At 28.9% G+C, this 17,244-nt stretch overlaps 1 protein-coding gene across 1 annotated transcript; it reads right to left on the bottom strand.

The window, feature by feature from the left end:
• Positions 1 to 7,817: 7,817 nt before the first annotated feature.
• LOC140669479 (neuropeptides capa receptor) lies at positions 7,818 to 15,469 on the bottom strand. The gene is made up of 6 exons (XM_072899356.1): positions 14,050 to 15,469; positions 9,920 to 10,010; positions 9,633 to 9,832; positions 9,039 to 9,287; positions 8,497 to 8,821; positions 7,818 to 8,242 (listed from the first exon to the last, which is right to left on the bottom strand). The coding sequence occupies exons 1-6, from the start codon at positions 14,333 to 14,335 to the stop codon at positions 7,996 to 7,998; spliced, it is 1,398 nt and encodes a 465-aa protein (XP_072755457.1). The 5' UTR covers positions 14,336 to 15,469; the 3' UTR covers positions 7,818 to 7,995.
• Between the last annotated feature and the right edge of the window lie 1,775 nt (positions 15,470 to 17,244).

The raw sequence follows: 17,244 nt of genomic DNA, 5'->3' as shown, positions 1-17,244 counted from the left end.
GTTGAAAGTTTATCTCAAGTTGATAAGACTGATGGATTCTATGTGCAATACTGTTAATTATTACCTAAATATATCCTGCAGCTCAACATTAAAATATTTATTTAAATGCAAATTGATTTTGTAATTTAACAGGCAAAATCTGGATTGAGAAAAAGTAGATTGTTACATAAACAAAAGACGTTGTTTAATTTGAAAAAGTTTCTGTTTTTACAAAAATCGCATCTGAAGCCTGTAATTACATGCGTTGCATGCCCGGCTTTTTACGTATATATGAAAAATGACGCACCTGCAGTGCGTCATTTTTTTTTATCTTCATAACACCAACGATCGATAGAATACAATGTGTATTCTAATCTGTGAACCGAAAGAATGTGATACAATATGTGCATAAATGCGCCATATTTTACGTGCAAAATGCCTGCATTATGGACCGTCACAAGAGATTTACATACTCATTGATAGATTCTGAAATCGATTTTCGCAAACTATATATAATGTACAATAGAATTTCAATTTTGATAAATTAGCCAGCCAACTCGGTAAGTATTCATCGTATTAGCTCAAACTGCTGGGTAATTGTACAAAATTCTAATTTTTATATAATTCAAGATTATCAAGGTTATTAATCAATAAAATGTATCATTAATTTGCTGCTTTGGTTTGCTGACCATTAAGTGTTATCAGGGATGACTTGCCGCGAGAGTGAATTTATAATTCTCTTATAGATGCTATGTGTCACAATGGATGAATACGGGCAAAAACGGGAATCGTTAAGCACACTGGAATATGCAATGCAAGTATTTATAATTTATAACATTTCATTGTCAGATGGGTCCTTTATTTCTTTGCATTGTCCTTATTTCTTTATAATAGTCGTATGATTAATGCTTACCACGATAACGATAATGATAATAGTGCCGAATTAACGTTTCTTCATTTTTGTCTTTATTCATGCTACGTAAGAAGATTTTACAAGAGATAGGATAGAGAAGATTCTAAAGAATGTTTCGCCTGCAAAGAGAAAGCGGGATCGATCAAACAGACCATTTTCATGGATCGTTTCATTATAAATCACCTACTCCTCACCCATTTTAAACGTTTCGGTCCAGTTAACTGCGCGATCTCTGTTGGTAATAAATATTTTATGATGGTCGTAAGAGGTTCCGCTATAACGAAGATGATCACTTCTTTCAGGCAAGCGAAAAATTGTGTAAAAGACACATCTATCATTTCACCTCATCGCCGGAAATTACTCGCGCAACATTTCGATACACTCGACCGACAAAATGTTGTTCGGAATACATTTGTTACGCATCTCGTAACATAGGTTACATTTTGTACCAAGAAAATTTATCGTGTTTGTCTAAATTTTCTAATAATCTGAAATTTGTCATATTTGACGGGCTCACCGAAACAAAAAACCAACAAACTTTCTGTTTAAATTATATCGTTCCTTTTTAGCTATGTTATCTTTTCTGCGTTTAGAACAAAATTGTAAAAAGGAGTTAAATTAAAAAATTAAATTTAACTAATTTTTTTATTAAACGAAAATATATGCGATCTATAAAAGATAAATATGTAAAAAGAAAACAGATTAATTTCTCTTTTTCTTTATTTGAGTTTTATTTTCATATCGTGTAATTCTACTGTGTCTACGTATTAAAAAAAATTTGATTATTTTCACGGGTATACTCTTGAAGAAATTACGTTTTATTCGATTGTGCTCTATATAATTGCATAATTGAATTTTTGAATCACGGTGATTATGCTCGCTAATTTATAATAGATCTGTTTTGGAAACATGTTTTTATATCGATTCCTTTCTTCATAAAGATTTTTCAAATTATGTACATTTATTTAGAATTGTCTTATGACTGTAATAAAATATCGTTGTTAGAAGAAACTTTTTCAGCGTTTCCACATTTTCAGATGTTAAATTTTTATGGCGTTTTTCTGGAATTAATTAGACCGGAGAAATATGAAAACATTAGGAAGAAGCGGCAGAAGTGTAATGAGGTTATTTTTAAGAAAAACAAGACAAGTTATATCGTACATCTGGATTTTATTATATTTATAGCAAATTTTTGTAGCAATTTCTCTCTTCTCTTAATGAGTTTTTTTTTTCACATTGCGTTTACACCGCAACATCTATTATGCCGCTCTATGATGTTTTGTACATTATCACAGAAATATTTAATACAATCGCACATACTAGTGTTCGAACAATTGTAAGCGATAGTGTTATTATTACACTTGCGCAAAGCTATGTATGTAGACGTAGACAGTCCAATAATAGTGCAGATGTTGATTACATGTGATCTATGCGCGCAACCTCGAAGTTACGAACGTGTATTGTTACATGGAGGAGAGGAGCAGTAGCCGTGCAAGCATTGTTGTCTGTTTATAGATCGGATTTGACAAGCGAACGAAAAAAACCAGTGCGATTGAAAATTATTCCAAGTTCGATGCACGCGCAGATATCAGAATTTTAGAAGCAGAGAAAGCGTGAATCAAAGTGTGAGATTTATCGATCATCTTTGAATTTATTACATCACATGTAACTCTTCTTTTTCGCTTAAAACTGGCTATAAATATTTATTAATCTGCGATAAATCTCATTCTCATTTATGCTTTCTGCTTGCAAAAATCTCATGAAAACTGCGCGCGCCTCAAACCTGGAATAATTGTCATCAATCACATTGGCTTGCCAAACCTCTGATCTGTAGATGAAAGACGACAATGCTTGCACGACTACTGCTCCTCTGCTCTATGTAACAATACATGCCCGTAACTTCGAGGTTAAGCGCACACATCACATATCAGCATCACAATCAACACCTATACTCCTATACCTTTATTAGATCGCTTTCGTATTATAGAAAACGCGAAGATAAATAAGTATCTGCTCTGTCACGTTCACCTTTACTTTATTAGATATCATCGCGAGATGAGAAATTGTCAAAAACGAATTGAATATGAGACGATATTTGATAACAATGAAATGTTTTATAACACAAGAATCAAAGAAATGTCATATTGCAAATGCAACAAGAAGATAATTTTAAAAAAGATAAAAAAAAGATAATTTTTTTATTACAATCGAAAAACTAAAAAATAATAAAAAAACATTTTAAAATATAAAAAGATATCCCTTCAAAAATAAAGTTATTTAAAATTTTTTTCTAATATACTTTGAAATTAACATTAAGCATAAAAAATTAGTAATAATAGTTTATTAGTCTATAAATTAATGCGAAAAAATAGATTGTAAAATTTTCTCGAGAATGTAAGGAGAAAAATTAATTTCGTAGAAGAAATACCATTTCACGAGGTTCAAAGTATTATTCGAGACAGTTCAAGAAATTGTTTTATCTCTAAAGGATTGTTTTTATTCGTCTAATTTTATATCTTTCAGCATCAAGAAAATATAATTATACCTTTTGCAGCGTGGGTTATCTTAATTTCTTGCACGACTTGAAGCTGTTTGTCATTCTTACTTTGGCGGTTTCTTATCTTAACTTATTGCAGAATTTTCTTGTAAATTATTACTGTCACTTTAAGCGTGATTATAGTGATTGATATTAATATTCTTCCAGACGAATCATGGTACTCGCAGACTTCTTACATTAAACTTGAACATTATTTATGGATTTTTCGCATCATTTAATTTCTCAAAAATCTTGACATCTAGTTTTTAATGACTATTATTAAGTAAATTCCGAAATAATTCCAAAAAAAAAATGACTATTATTAAGTAAATTCCGAAATAATTCCATTGAAACTAGCGTTTCAATTGTATTAAGTAACTGTTTTGCGTTTTTTTATATTTCAGTGAAATAAATTTCTCTCTAGTTTTGTCACTCTTTCTTATCTCTCTCATTGTTATTTTGCTACATAGTTGCAGTGAAATTTCTAGTTTCCATAATTGCTCTTGGAGAACTGTTGAAGTAAAGAACGTATCTTCTTCGCATGTTCATTACTTTAAAGAACCAAGAAATCTCATTGCTATGCTATAGTCTCTCGAGTTGTAATTGGTGTTCGGAGCAAATCTAATAGAAACAGGAATTATAGGAAATAATTTTATTCGCATAATTGCGCAATTGCATCATAAACTTACAAGTTAGTTAATTTTTTTCATATTTACATAAAGAGAAAATATGCTAATTAAATTTTTGCATATGCAATTTTGCTCGTGTCTTCAAGATTTTCGAGATTGCAATGTGTAGATGAGAGAATTTGCCAAATTGGACTATCGCAAGTAAGAATCTTTTTAAAGTTTACACTGAGCAAATCGTTTTTTACCTTGCTAGTTGAAATTTACATGACAATCCAACTTGACAAACCCTTATGCAAACATTTAATAACGTTCAAAATAAAATATATTTTTAGATTTTTAGATTTTTTACTAGAATATGCACATTAAAAAAATGCCATTTTTTTAATTTTTCAAACAACTATTATTATATACACTTGGAGATTTCTATTATATTTCCATTAGAATAGATTAGATTTCTATTAGAGTAAATATGCAAATGTTTTATAAAAATGTAAAAAAAAATGCATTTGTGATTTCTTAAATGATTTTTTAATTCTTATAGCGTACATTTTGAGATTTCTACTAAATAATACGCAAATATTCTACATTAAAATGCTGTTTTATATTTTTTCAATTCTTACATTTTCTAAGGATTTTGAACCATTTAAGTTAATTCGGAACACGAGTTATATGTTTAAGTTCTAGCGGAACACAAGTACACAGAAATTCGGTTAAAGTTTCATGAACATACGTAATATGTCAATAACTTTCATCGAAATTTTAGTTAAGGTTCAGAATAACGTAACTTTATCGAACGTTTAGCGAATATATAAGCGTGCTGTTTAAGTATGTCCATAATATTCACCGTTACGTCATTCCTGAAACTTTGCTAAATTCTGGTATATTCTACGAGAACTCTCGTGTGTAAAACATTTATTTATGTCAGATGTAGTGGATGCTGCGAGTGTCACTGCAAAGGTATGATAAAAATTATCCTCTCGGTGCCTGTAACTGATGTAAACAGATAGACTACGTATAGTCTCGAAAACGATAAAAATCAATAGCGATCACATGCATAGCTTGACGTTTCCATTATCGCAGATAACTTATAGCTCAACGATCCAATTTATGGCTCGCGAGAACTAAATTTCACACCTTTGTATTTTCGAAAAATTATTGCTTGAGATAAGAAACTGAGTTTTTTTCACAAAACTTCATTGATACAGTCTCTTTCAAAGTATTTTTTACATTATTCCTTGACAAAGTCTCTTTACAGTACTTTTCGAAATGAATTTGAGGAAGAAACTTTAAGAGAGAAACTATAAGAATTTTTCTCAATCTTAAGTTTTAAATGAAAATATTACAAAATAATATGTATATAATAATAATTAGTATATTACGTAGAATTAATATCAGATCATAAAATGCATGTGTCCTTCGTTTTCCTATAAAAAATTTTTCTCAGATTTTAAAGTCAATCTCTTTTTAAACCTAATAAAATTGTAATTTTTTTTTATATTTATGTAATTATTTAATTATTAATTGTAAAATTATTTAGTTATTTAATTATAAAATTATTATTGTTTATTTATATTAAATTAGTGCCACTAACAATAAAATTGTCATCAATAGAAAACATTTTGTAAAAAAAAAATTATCAAATATTAGGAAAACTTCAAAGCTGTTATAATATCTATAATAGATCGTCAAATAGTTACCACAAAGTACTTTTTAAAATTATAGAATATGAAGAAATAATATTTTATTCTGCGAGTTACTTTTGTGCTTCGAGAAAGCTTTTGCTATCTGTGCAGATCAACGGAGATTCTCTTCGTGGGATTTAATAAAACGATTCTAATCTCTTCTTTTTTTCTTTCCGGAAAAGCTAACAAAAGTATATTATCCAGAAAAAAAGATTGATCTAAAGGAACATTTAAGAGATGGAATAATCAAGAAATTATTTCTGATCAGGATTGTTTGTTCATGTTTTCAAATCCTATCATATTAATAACTTCAATACTTTCTTAGATCCTTTATTTAAAATATAAAAATAATAAAATATGAAAATAAAATGTATTTTAGATAAAATAAATTTTTGCGGATTCCTTGATTAATTTTAAATCAATTTTTTTTTTACAAAAATGTTAAGGCTTCGATTTTGAGTTATAAAGGTAAATGATGAAGTAACTGTTTAAAAACTAATTTGCTAATAGATGACAAAAATATATTTTTCAAATAGTTTTAGGTAAATTATATTGCAATAAAACCTTATCTTACGTATATGGTTTAACATTAAATTGTTGAAATATTTAATATTAAAAATTTACCAAATTCTGTAAACAATTTTCGCCACTTTGTGTTACATCCAATCTTTAATGTTTCTCTAATTCTAAATTAAAAATTAACCTAAATAAATAGAAAATAGGCGGCATATATATATATAATAGAAATGGATATATATAACTTTAATAATCGAAAAAATGGCTATCTTATGCGGTGTTAACAATCACTTTTTTTTGAGGTCCTTTTTATTAATAAAAAATCCTAAATTATGCACAAATGATTTTCATCTGAATTTTAATCTCGCAGGAAGGAGATTTCTGAGATTAATGCGCGCACCGCTAAATCGTTTAAAATTAATTTTTTTGTTGATAGTATGACAAAATTATTTAAATAAATTAAAATTCTCTAACTCTTTTTTTTAAATTGTCGGGTCATCATTATAAAGTATAAACGTCGAAAAAAATTTTTTTTATTACATCAGCCTATCAACACAGTGTCCCTTGCAATAAAAATGCGCGTATAATAAATTTTAACGTTGCTAAAAATGTCTCATTATTCAAATTATTGCTGTAGTCTATAAGTGTTATAATAGTCCACTTACAATTAGATTAAATCTGATAAAATCCAAGTTTCGCGAAGTATCATACTAACTCGGAGCAGAAATTTTTTAAAGAAACTTCTGCTTGAATTACCTTTGAAATATGAATTATCCTTCAATCTAGATGATAAGAATGAACGGATTATACTAGCTTACACTGCTTTTCATATTTTAAGTTGCTTTACTGCGATTATTTTACACACAAACAGACAAACATACATTATTTTACGCGAAAGCTACGATACGTGTAAATAGTTACGCACTGAAAATTTATTCAATTTTTATTAACATCGAGACAAAAAGAAGAAAAGAGAAAAAAATGTTTATTATATATATATTATATAATACATAATATATAATACGTATTTTATTTGAAACAAATTTGAAATAAATGCATAGTTACCTTGATATAACGCAGAAATTGCTGCATATATCTCGCATAAAACTTGAACAACTAGACTAATATATTAAAATAAAATAAAAAGGAAATTAAAAAAATCTTTATATATTACTTATATATAAATTCCTACAAGAATATTAATTGCACATTATGTTCAATAATATTAATAACATTATCAAAATTTTTTTCTTTAAAGAATCATTTTATGTAAGCAAAAAATATATTACGTATAAAAAATCAATATAGAAATAAACTGACAATATAACTGCTAATAAATTGAAGCTTGACAATGATCTTAAAAATTTATTTAAATCATTAAAATTATAAATTCATTTTTATTAAAGCATATTGATATAAAACATGTTAAAATTTTTCTTATGGAAACAATCATGTCACAAATAAATATTATTATCCTCTTTAAAATTTTAAATATTATGTACACAAGACACACGCATTTTTCAAAATTGCATAAAATTTTGTAAAATAAATAAAAATATATCAGGCATGTAAAAATTTATTCTAAAATAAATAATACAAAATTTTGTTGTATTATATTATAATTGATATTTACATTGTTATACAATGTTGTAAAATTCTTTTAACGCTTATTATCAATGGTTCAAACAAATTATTTACAATGTTGCGTACATTTGTTCTAACGCAGCGAATTAAGCTAGATCACAGATTGGTTTTAGCTATAGAAATCGTATCTTCCGATCTTTTCGTGGACGTTGTGCTTTCGTTGCTAGGTTGTTGGCGAACGAGTAAATGTCCTCTTTCAAGAAGAAACGTCGAAGATAAATCTTTTTGTAACAAACAAGCGTTTTGAGGAAAACTGCTCGTATTTTCACTATTTGCATCCTTGGCATTTTCTTGTCTGTCCGGTGTAAAGCAGAATATCTCTTTGACTTGAGCAATGCTATGGCTGAAGGAAAGATATAACATTATCATAATGTAATATGTACTCCGTGTTCATTACACGGAGTGTAATAAAACATAGAAAGACACACTCTAATGTAATATTTTCTACTAGAATATAAAATTAACACATGAAAATTATATTACTAACAGAGAAAGTATTCTCTCATAAAAAATAATTTAATTACATCATTTCTAAATATATTAGTAATTAGTGCTTTATATCAGTGGTAATAAGAATTTCAATCTTTAGATTCATACCTAATCGAACACATAACGCTTCGCTCGCGAACTTTGTTCATGGAATCACGTCTGCGCAAATGGGATCCTTTATCCATTAAGATTTTATTGGTCGGTCTCTTGGTTCTGCAGCATATCGTTTGTTTAAACGCCTGGCGATATCTGACGCTCATCAAATTGTAGAGAATAGGATTGACGGTGGTGCTGAAATAATACAGGCATCCACTCAGAATATACAGCCATTCGTTTAAATCCGGATAATAATCGGAATCCTGTGCGTAGATATAAAGCAAACGTTGGGCGTGAAATGGAGCCCAGCAGAGAAAGAACATGATAACGACCACGCCTGAAATAAATCATACGAAAAATTTTAAAGAAAAATTCAAAGCTTTCGTATAGCAATTTTTAATTGTTAAAAATTAAAAAAAGAAACAGCATTATTAGTAAGAATTAGTTTCAATTTTTAGTTATTATTTAATATTGTGTTTATTTATTTGCTAATTCTTTAACTGTTATTATAATTCAATTATATTGGAAGAGAAATTAAAATGATAACGTCATACTCAACATCCTGATGATAGATTTTCTGGACTGAGTCTGCCGAGAATCGCCATGAACAAAGCCCTGTATTGGACCAAGCATTTTTTTGGTACTGCTCTTAATTTTCAGTCCCATTCTCGTATATACCACAAGAATTACGAGCATTGGTATCAAAAAGAATATAATACAACTCAGTTCATAAAGGGGAAGTCTTGGCATATCGGGCAGAAGCATCGCGCATATCGCCGAATCAGCCGAATAATTCCCGGATCCTGAAAAATATTTAATAACAACATATAACAATTTGTAGAATAAATTTATAAAAATTATTATAAAAAATTGCAAAATAAGCAGACTTTGAATAAATTCTCAATAAAATCCATATTATATTTCAAATTAACTTTGCATACAAGGAAGAAAATTCTAAAAAGAAGAAAAAAATTCAACGACAAACTCTTCAAAAATATCTTAATAAATAATTGTAATTCAAATAAAATATAAAATAATACGCGTTCATGTAAATAAAAAAAATATATATAAAATCTATACAAGTTATCGAATATTAATTTACTCATATGATGGCAATCTCGCAAAGAAGAAAAATGTATAGACTTAACCTGGCGGATATTCGACGAAATTGACCTTGGTATAAATCGCGAACGGTATGGCCGAAACTATCGCGATCGACCAGGCTGCAAGGATGAAGCGCGTCGGTCTTTTGAGACCACTCATCGAATAGACACGTAACGGATGACAGATGGCCAAATACCTCTCCATAGAGAACGCCACGATCGTGAGAACTGACACGTAAGATGACCTGCGAAAACAGTTGTTGGGATTTAAGAAGATGTGTCACATAGACATCTCTACAAGAATTATAGACAGGACGAGAGATATTTCTTACATCTCCGAGACATACGCCCGTATCTTGCAAAGCCCTGTGCCCAGAGCCCACGGATATTGTTGCCAGAACACGCTCAATTCATTGGGGAGACCTGTAATATTTAATTAAATAGATTAAAGAAATAATCTTTTGAAAGTATTATATATATTTCTGTATTTTTTATTAAAAAAATCGATCAAAGAATCCGCAATAAAGTGTGATTAATCTGGAATATCATGATTATTTATCTGGATAATTAAGAACGTGCAATTATAATCGTCTTGAGTCGAAATCAAGTTAAGTTCAACTTTACATTGTATTTCATCATTAGAGACATTCTTTTGTAACATGCTGCAGAAAAGTCTGTATAAAATGTCTTGTAATTTGACTAAGGAAGCTCTTATCATTCTTTTCGCAACATTTGTAACACGGTATTTTCGCTTGCGTCTCTCTGCATTCTCGATTACATTAATGCAAGTCAGCATCCGAGTCTCATTCGTCTCCGGATAAAATGCTTCACGTAGACTTGCGAAAACATAAATTAATTTTCCGAAAAGCAGATTTACGACTAACTTAAGCCCGGTTGGTAATTAGGTGCACATACAGCGCCATAACATGACAGTATTAACGAGATGCGCCCTTTTACGCTTTGTATGTGTGCACAAGTAACTTTCACAAATTATAACCACCGCGGAAACGAACGACTATATATTTGTCACATATCGTTATGAGTCGAATAAACTCAATAAGAGCCATTCAAATGTTTGTGTTTTAATTAATGAATATGTCGCACAAAATGCATACAACGAAATCGTATGCTTTTTGATGACTGATAAATGCAATCAGATCTCTTTATGTCTATTTGTTAATAGAGCACCTTTCTTTTTACTGTTATTTTGATTTTATAATTTTTTTATTCCGATTTCAATTGTTTTATAATTTAAATTATAATTATTTTAGTTTACAAGTTACACACATATGTGTAAATAATTGAAATCGAGACAGAGGTACTGAAAGAGAAATGTAAAAGAAAAAGAAAAAAGCATTAAAAACTTTCGTAAATTCATGTTTATTACAATGATTTACATGTAATTTTGCTTTACATTAATCGTTTTAATTCAACAATTTTTTGCTAGCATGTTATTAATATTTTTCTCCTAGCAAGAATCTTCCGAATAGGAATTAAAGAGATATAAAGTATCAAAGAAAAAGGGTAAATTCTTATATCCTTTGAAAGAATAATTATAAAAAGTAAATTGAGAAATAAATGTAATATATATATATATATATATATATATATATATATATATATATATATATATATATATACGTAATATACTGTTATTAACAATGGCAGAAATGTTTCGCCAGAATTCCGTTCTTCTCTTGATTTTCTTCGTTACAATATGCGGATTTTCCTCCAATCATCTCCCAAAGCACAAAAAGTTATCCGGTAGTCGTCCGGCGTACAGTTGTCCTTTCATAAAGCTTCACAATGGACATCAAAACTCCTCCAGGGTTCTTATTGTCAGAAGTTGAACGTGGACGTATCGTTAACGATAAAGCTTTCTCGTTCTGGATGGAAACCCTTCGATCTCTATTGTATTTAACATTTTCTGAAGTGATGCCAGTTATAACAACATTCACCCGTCAAACCGCGAAACCTTCTATTGCATAACCACTGTTTTACTGCCAATTCTACGGCACAAAATTATTTCAATTTTTCTTCTTATTTTGTTTCTCTTTTGTATATCATGTTGTCAATCGACAACTAATACCGACAAGTAATTAAATTATTCATGAGTATGGTATCTTGATAATCAAGCGATTTCGTTCATTCACAAACATTTAACTTCATATTATTTCTTCTACAAAGAGTATATTTAAATTTAAGAGTAAATGGTAGATTAGCTTCAATTATTTATGGGGATTAAATTGCACATATTTCTTTTATCTTATATACATTTACTTATATTTAATATGTACAAACATTTATTTTAAATCCTTATTCAACATACTAAATTCTATAATTCAAATAATATTCATATTATTTTACGTATCATACAATAGAAGCATTGACTTTTTTTACATTTATGTATATTCTATATTGATATTTAAAACGTAGTCTAGATACTAGAGTAGTGTGTATCTTTGATGTTCCATCAAAAATCGTTATCGTGTCTATGTCTTGCGAATTTCTCACAATGACGTAAATAGTCGTTATTACCATCAACAAACAAGTCTACTGTACAGATAACAATCGCAATTGTACACATTGAAATGATAGGATTAATTTCAAGCTTTTATCTACGTGCGTCAATGCTATGAAGATAAATGAATATCTCGTGTCAAGCAATCATGATAGTGATAATACACAACAAATAATATAAGATAATTAATTTTATTTATTTCAGGGAGAAAAAGAGAAAAAGAGAGGAAGGGAAGGAGAAAGAGAAATTACTTCTCTGCACGCTTTACAATGTTTACATATTTTTGAACACAAATTGCAAATAAATATTATCATAACGGGATTAAAAGATATAAAATATTTAAATATACGAAATATATCGGCAAGTAAGTAAATCGATAAATATATGAATTAATGAAAAAATGATTGTATACTTTTGTATACCGCTTTCGGTGATAGTTTTCAACGCTATTTCATTGATATACGTAGCTCCACAAAATATTACTCTTGAAAAAATGCAATTTTTTTTCAGTTACAATGCTTTTTCAGTGTCGTCAATATCTCTCGTCGAATTCTACGTAAAAAATCAATATCAAAAAAGTACATGAAGATGCATGCGAGATATGCCAGAGGTTCTGTATTATTTGTCACTACATTAAAGGGATTGATTCCATACTATCGTTCCATCGGCTTTAGTTCTGAACGAATTTATTCCTTCGGCTGAACTCGATTCATTATTCATTATTAAGCTCTTTTCGCACTTCATTCTCAACATTGTTGCTAATATCCCGAATTTATATATTTTACAAACCGATTCTTTATCGCGACACCATTGCGTATCTATTATTTCGTGTTATTCAAACGAGAACAGTTTAGTCAGATCGATTATCGTTATCAATCGCTTTAGCAATTATCAAAATCATATTATCAACGAGCGAAATATCATCGATAATTAACGAGTCGTTGATTTACCAGCTAGAGGCAATTCGGTCATCGATGCTGCTTTATACTTCACAATTAAAACGTCCCCCCCTTACTCGCGGTAAAAGATCTTTTGCATGTGTTGTGTATGCCTGCGGATATACAATTCATATATTATATTATACATATATGAGAAATTTTAATACGCGCACTTAGCGCGAATTAAAAAATGGATATATGGAATGTGAACAAAGTGGCATGTGAATCGTGAAAAATGAAATAGCTTTAGATCGCATATTTCCATTAAATTTTGCATTTATATTATCTGCCGTTTTTAGAATATAGAAAGAGAGATTTCGCAAATCATGGCAAACATCTTACGCTTAGCCAGTATATTTAAAATATGTACTTTATACTTTATTTAAATTACAATAGAGATAAAAATTGTAAATGCCTTATTTTCTTTATTTTATTACGTATTATGTATTTTCTTATTTTATTTCAAGAATATCTTTTTTTTAAAGTAAAATTCACAAATGTCTTTTAATATTATTTTGCTACTATTATTCTAACAATAAGCTTTATCTTTAGTATTAATTATTAATGTCGGATTTATAATTCCCAATACCACCTATTTTTTTATTAAAATATATTTTATTAAAATATAAAATATTTTCTTTCTGTAAACAGAAAGGATATAAACGTGATTTTATTAGTTATTAGGATTTAATTTTATTTGCAATTTATTTAAAATAATAATAATATTTGTATTATACAAAAGTTTACAACAATTTTATTTATTACTAATTTAACCGTACCATTCACTTTGCAGTTTGCACTTTAACTTTTGCTAAGCCTGATAAATTTAATATTTAATGCTGACCAGTGGAACTTTTTATATTTTTGCTGATAGATTAATAAAAATTAATGAAAGAAAAAATCAATTATTAAGAGAAATAACATTCTAGATGCAAAAGTGACATCGAAAGAAATCGCATCCTGAATAAGTGCGATGTTCATGTATCGCCTTTTACTCGCTTACCCAGTATAAGTAGAGTGAGATCGGATATAGCCAGACTGAAAAGATAGTAATTGGTAGCTGTCTGCATAGACGCATTTCGGATGATGACCGTACACGTGGCGACGTTACCAAAGATGCCAGCGACGAAGATCAGCAGGTAAGTGATCGTAAGCGGAATCACCAATCTCAGAGGCAAGTATCTGGGTCCAAGCACCTTATTCAGATATTCGATCTCAGTCGGATTGCTCAGATCCCAATCCCGCCAGAAATCGAGCGTCTCGTTTTCATCCTCCCCCAATGTTCCCATGACGAAGGATCCACGCGACAGATATCACACGTCCATTCGATTCATCGTGACGACAACATGACGATATTTTCCTTTCCGTATTATGCACATTCAGATATCATGTCTCAAGATATATCACACGGGCAAACACACCAACTCGCGTCTTGATAAACCAGCGTCGAGTCAATAAACCTTTTTTCTGTGGCTAGATTGTTAATGGGTCACCCACTTGCAATGGGTGCGCTCGAATTTTCTTCTCGCACAATCTTTTCGGATGATAGAAGGGGGGGAGATCACGAGTGGGATATTATTATTCGTTCGTCTTTAATTTTCTATTTAGATTCTGAGACAACACGAGCCAAAAGTGCTCGAAATATTTAAATTTTCCAGTGAATAAGATGGTCTTATTAGTCCTTCGAGAGCAATTATAATAGAAGTATGGGTCTGTGTTTTTGCTCTCCGACCGAAACAAATGTTACTCATAAAGATACTTTTGTTTTTATTAAGAATACAATAATATCGCTCGATTGCCGATTTTAAAGTATATCACAGAAAAATTATAATTATAATTTAATAAAAGTTATAATTTTTATTTAGATTATAATTATTAGAATTGTAACTAAAAGTATCCATATAGATAACACACACCTTTTAAAAGTTTATACAGCGATTTAATCTTCGATCAAACATCACTATATATAACTGTCAAGTCGACGCACACTGTGTAATTCTTGCTTGTTCTTATATTTTTGAGTGTATATTTTCGAACTCTTCAATGATCACACGTGATTTTCAAAATAATAATCGAAAAATTCATAATTGCAACGACCGATTTCATCCTTTTGATTATCATAAACGAAATTCGCGAGTCCCGGCTGAAAAACGTACTGTTTACAATCTATCACTCGCAAGAGACCGTCTCGACTGTTCGAAAGATACACAAATATTTGTTATTTCACGAGGAACAAGGATAAAATAAGGTGACCCACTAACGTGATACTTTAACCTGTCAGTTGACGTCGTGATACCAGAGTTAGATGTCTACCACGTGAAACAGAAAATGTTAAATTAACAAACCGTCATTCGCGATAGAATGTCGTGTATGAACTGAGTTCTCGATCATATTACCGCAAACACATGTCGACTACTCCATCTGTAGATTCTACTGATAGGAAATCTTCTTCTTTAATGTAACACTGTGTTGTCAGATAGCACGAAGTAATGAAATCTTTTTTTTTTTCAAGATCATTAAACGTCACGAAAAATAAAACTCACAAGAAATGTTGCATCGTTGACAGTTATCGATTCCATTGTCGTTTCAAGAACAAAGTTTAAAGGAAATTAATATAAAAAATTATGTACGTTAAAAAATCTTTATCTGCAAAAATACGTGAATTTAATAAAACTGATACTATCATTATTATTATTTTTTTTTTTATGTTTCTTAAAACATTTTTCTCTTCACTATTTCAATATTAACTTATGTAAATCTTTCTAAAGAAATTGTTAAGAAGAAAAAATTTTCTTAAATCATTAAAATATTTTCTCCCATTCCCTCTTTTTTCAATATTTTTTTAGCAATTATTTCAAAATCTATTCAAAGTTATTTTCGCAAAAGTTTATGAACAATACACGGAATAAGCATCTTAGACCAAATTTCCTTAGTTTATCCAACAAACATGATAAAGTTTTAATCCGATAATTTAACTTTATAGTGAGTTACTATTATAAATCTTTAAACGTATTTGGCAGCTATGTATATGCTTTTCGATCCCAATAGTTCTTTGATTATTATTATTGACATCATTAACTAGTTGATGTAAAAATATTTATAGATATATATATAGATATTTATAGATATATATAGATTATATTGTATGTACTGATATACATATTATAATAATTTTCTTATTCATGAATTATTTTTTAATATTAAAAAAATACATTGTCTAATATATGACAATTATTTATTGCATCTTATTATTTAAATATCATACATTTTATTTTGAAAAATTGTCATAGTGGCAATAGATACAATACTGCATAAAACTTAATTTAAAACATACAAGAAATTATACACACGCCTAATATGTCTGTGTTAAAGGAGGGTGTAATGTTTAAAAAAAAATGTAAAATTTAATTCTGTGCTTGTCATACCGAATAAACTTTTAATAATAAATGTTTAATTACCATGATACATCGCCTATTATTATATACGATATCATTTTTTTCGTCTTTAAAATGCATTTGAAAAAAATATTGATTAAATTACGAAACCGTGATTTTTCAATGAAAAATTTTTCTTTTAATTTAAATAAAAAATACAATAAAATCAATTACGCGCGCATACTTAATACATTATAAACTATTACTTAATACATATAAAGTATATTTTTTTATAATAAATAATAAATAAATATAATGTTTATAATAAATAAATAAATATAAAGTAAATTGAGCTCACATATACACATATACACTATAGACATATAAACTAAATGCAGCAAGTGATTTTTTGCTACGACAGTGAAAAAAATCGTCATGTTAATTTGAATAAGTAATATGTATGTATAAATATATGGCTCTATAAGCATGTATATGCATTTACGTGCGTGTATATGTGTTGCAAAATAAGGTGTATGGTATGCGCAAGTACACACTCGATATCATCTACCGAGTATAATGTACATTACATTATCATTGTAAATATATCGAAACATTTTTTATTTTTGCATATATCAGTATTTTTACGTTATGTTCTTTATTTTGTAGTATATTTTTAAAAATTAAACAATTTTAATGAGGACATTCAAGTAACACGTTGTTGATGATGTTTTTCTAAACGTTTCGAAGGTAATGTTTTGTTATCATCAAAATAAGGACGTCTCGACAAAAATATTTTGGAAATCATATTAATTATAAAGAAACGT

Source organism: Anoplolepis gracilipes, chromosome 9 (genome assembly GCF_047496725.1).
Source record: "Anoplolepis gracilipes chromosome 9, ASM4749672v1, whole genome shotgun sequence".
Classification (NCBI taxonomy): domain Eukaryota; kingdom Metazoa; phylum Arthropoda; class Insecta; order Hymenoptera; family Formicidae; genus Anoplolepis; species Anoplolepis gracilipes.
This window is presented reverse-complemented; position numbering and strand designations above follow the sequence as displayed.

Bases quoted from the DNA above. Each gene is read 5' to 3' on its own strand.
- LOC140669479 (XM_072899356.1), bottom strand. From the start codon at position 14,335: ATGGGAACATTGGGGGAGGATGAAAACGAGACGCTCGATTTCTGGCGG. The intron at 9,833-9,919 runs GTAAGAAATATC...CTGTTTTCGCAG, and splicing joins CGGGCGTATGTCTCGGAGAT to GTCATCTTACGTGTCAGTTC. The intron at 8,822-9,038 runs GTATGACGTTAT...GATTTATTTCAG, and splicing joins ATCTATCATCAGGATGTTGA to GCGTGGTCGTTATCATGTTC.